This window comes from Arachis ipaensis, chromosome B3, assembly GCF_059453495.1.
Source record: "Arachis ipaensis isolate K30076 ecotype BB chromosome B3, ASM5945349v1, whole genome shotgun sequence".
Lineage (NCBI taxonomy): Eukaryota > Viridiplantae > Streptophyta > Magnoliopsida > Fabales > Fabaceae > Arachis > Arachis ipaensis.
In genome coordinates this window covers 16,916,180-16,919,658 of record NC_142438.1, presented here as the reverse complement: position 1 = coordinate 16,919,658, position 3,479 = coordinate 16,916,180, and the positions used below count along the sequence as shown (strand labels likewise).

The 3,479-nt window shown below is 40.3% G+C and overlaps 1 protein-coding gene across 1 annotated transcript; it reads left to right on the top strand.

The window, feature by feature from the left end:
- Positions 1-2,288: 2,288 nt before the first annotated feature.
- Positions 2,289-3,113, top strand: LOC107632719 (protein FAR1-RELATED SEQUENCE 5-like). The gene has a single exon (XM_016336384.1). It carries the CDS (start codon positions 2,289-2,291, stop codon positions 3,111-3,113), a length of 825 nt encoding a protein of 274 aa, XP_016191870.1.
- The last annotated feature ends 366 nt before the right edge of the window (positions 3,114-3,479 follow it).

Genomic DNA, 3,479 nt, shown 5'->3' with positions numbered 1-3,479 from the left:
TATAAAAGGCACCACTTTTTAATATATACATAGGGTAAAGTATTAAATTGATCTTTATATTTGGGCATAATTTTGTTTTAGTTTTTAATGTTTAGGGGTCTATTTAGTATACAGATGTATTTTGGTACAGATTTACAGATTTTTGTTTTTATTGCACTTCCTATGGACACGTGGTGTTTCTCGTTGGCTGGAAGCAGCTAGCTGTCACGAAGCTGGCGAAACTCATTGGAGGGTTGGGCGTGCCGGCTGGACAAGGTAATTCAGAACGGAATTTCGTTCTTGAGGGTTCCGTTGGGCCTTTTGGTTTGTTCCCAAAAAGAGTGGTTGTGTCCTAGGAAGTTGGTTCTCTAGGTCAGTCTTCTCCTCTCATCAAAAGAAACCCTATCAGCGTTAATCAAGACCACCGCTGCGGGTCTCGTGACTCTCACTGTCTCTGACAATTGGCTACTGCATCTGTTCCGGGTGCTCCCTACTGGTCAACGACTTTTCCACGGACGCCAATGTCCAGCTCAGGCGTCGTAGTCAGGTAGCGGTGGTGCTGACAGACGTCATCTTGGTCAGGCGCGCATGTCCCGCAGTCAGTCGTGTTGCTCGTCCTCCGCCGTGCTTGTCAGTCGAAAGTAAGAGCTGCTCTGCCCATTGAATGATCTGCTTTGAGTGTTGGCTTCGAAACGTGTTCAGGTTAGGTCGAGTATGTGTATTGCATTTGAAACGTGTATTGTGAACTTCTAGTTACTGGTATTGGCTTCAACGGGAAAATTTGAAATACTGCTGATGTTGTGGATATAGGATTAGGAATCCATGGTTTTAGTTCGGTTGGAGCTTGGGTAGTTGGTTAAAGACTGAGTCACATTAGATCATTCTTCATCTTCCACAAACTCCTATATGAACATATTGTTAGATTCCTTAGACATATGTTTTAGTTAAAAATTAGTAAGTTCAATATATTATGGGTTTGAAAAATTGTTATTGCTATGGATACTACTAGCAAGCTAGGCATGATAATGAATACATGGCTGTTGAGAAGGCACTTTCTGTTACTGACCCATAAGTGATTTTCATGTTTTAGTAAGAACTTTGATGTCTCAAATTTTCTCCATGGAGATTGAGTTAAACTGCTAATTCGATGTAGTCTTAATGTAAAGTAGTTTGTTTTTTCAAAATGGAATGTTATTTCCCTGTTTGTGTTTAAATATTGCTGTTGTAAAATTAAGGACTTGTAGCACTCTACTAAGCATGGACACCTTCATAGATACTAGAGACATGGACATGGTAATTTCAATTTTTTGTTTTGTAGCGAACATGCCACAAATATATCATGTAAAGAAGGTTGTAAATGATTTATAATTAGATCTTCATATGTTTTTGATATTATAAAACCCGTTGTAGTTTTTTTTCTTTTTTAATTCCTGCCGATAAAATCTGAAAAGGGCTTTTACCCTGTTGTCTACAATTCTGCTGGGAACCTTGTTGAACTCATGGTGCTGTGTAGGTTCTTAATTTTTTATTTTTTAACTTCATGAAGATGCGCTAAAGTTGGTGAGCTATGTCAAGGAAAGGAATACTTTGTTTAACCTAGTTTTTCATTCTATGAAGAAATAGATGAATTAAACTAAAATGGTTAAGTAGAAGACAAGATGAGCGAATATTTATTGTTAGTTTGGTTAACTTTGCATTTTTTGTTTTTGTTTATGGTAAATGTCTTGATGAATTCAGAAGTCATATAATGTGTTTTAATTAGTTAATTATAACTTTAGCAGTGGTATAATCTGTTTTTTTTTTTATAATGATGCGGTGGAGTTTGTGACTTTTAGTCATTGCTTGATGGGATTAGTTTGTGGAGTCATGCAGTTGTCCAGACTTGAGAGTTTATATCATTCCATGGGTGGTGGGGTTCATGTGCATTTTTGTAGGGATCAGGAGATATGATTATAAATATGTACATGGATTGTTGCTGCCGGGGTGGGTGATGTATGATTTTCAGTTGGAGTAGATGAGATTTTCATGCGGGGGCGAAGAAATTGTTTGCTCAGTTCAGGATAGATACTCAGGTTGGGTCCTTGTAGTTTAGGAATGTTAAGGGTCTTCGATTGAAAGAATTATATTTTATTTGGTCACTCTATGTTTAAACATTTATAGTGCAGTGGTTATGCCTTATTTGTAGAGTAAGATATAGTCCCTTTGGGGTAGTTGTGGTTGATGTTTTGACTCTATCAATGGCACGATTATGAGTTACATTTATCTATTTTTTATGTAATCAGGCTAGAAGATTGCACAGTTGTTCAAAAATGGAATTCAAGCGTATGTTCAACAGTGAGGGTAAAAACTCGGATGGAAGTACCTCGAATGATAGTTGCGGATATTATTATGCGAGTGACGATGAATGGGACGAGGACGAAGGCCTCGAGTGCTATGAGGGCTGCGAATCCGGGGAAAAAAGTGTAGGGGATGCCGTCGATGGTAATAGGTCGGGTGGTGCAGATGATGTGGCAGAGGGTGGTCTCAGCCGTCCAGTCGATACACAAGACTTCTCGGGAAAAGAGTTTGCAACGGAGGAGGATGCTTATGCTGCCTACAAGGAGTTTGCTAAATTAAGGGGCTTTGGAGTTCGAAAGGGAGATGTAGCTCGTGTGAATGGGGTGTTGATTAGGAGAGACTTTTTCTGCCATCGACAAGGTACAAGACATCCTAAGCACTATGACCGTCCTGAGCGAGTAAGGGAGGAGAGGTTGGAGAGTTGTACCGATTGTAAGGCAACGTTGAAGATTTACTATGATATGCAACATAGCGTGTGGAGGGTGAGAACCATCGTGGATGAACACAACCACGAGCTTGCCCCAACAGTGTTCACACATTTCCTTCCTAGTCATCAGAAGATGAGTGATGACAACAAGGCACAGGTGGATAGTTTCAAGCAGTTCGGGAGCTCCACGTCAAAAATAATGGCTTACATGGCGGGGCAATCTGGTGGGTATGGCATGCTTCGATTTACAAAACGAGAAGAGCTCAGAAGAACTCAGAAGAAGAAGAGCTTTGCATCTGAACTCAAATTTGGACTAAATTCCTCATTGAATAAAAAATTAATTGAAAAAAACAAAAACCCAAGAAGTTAATAATCCAATTCATACAGTTATTTCACCGAATACAAAAATTAATCGAAAAACAACAACCCCAAAAATCACCGTAGCAGAGAGACATAAAGCTAGATTTCACGGTAGTAGAACAAATGGCCGACCACGACGATGTCAACAGAAGTGCATAACAGATGCCTGACGACGATGAAACCTTCAATCCGTGCTTCCGACGACGACCACAGGACTAGGCAACGATGATCAGAAGACCAGAGGATCTTCGATCCGCGACGGTGGCAATGTTTGGTGGTCACCGTCGGCTCGATTATGTCGTCGATGTTGGAGTTCCTTCTGGGGCTGTTGGAGGATGACTGGAAGACGAAATTAAGGTTGAGGGTGGCTATGTGT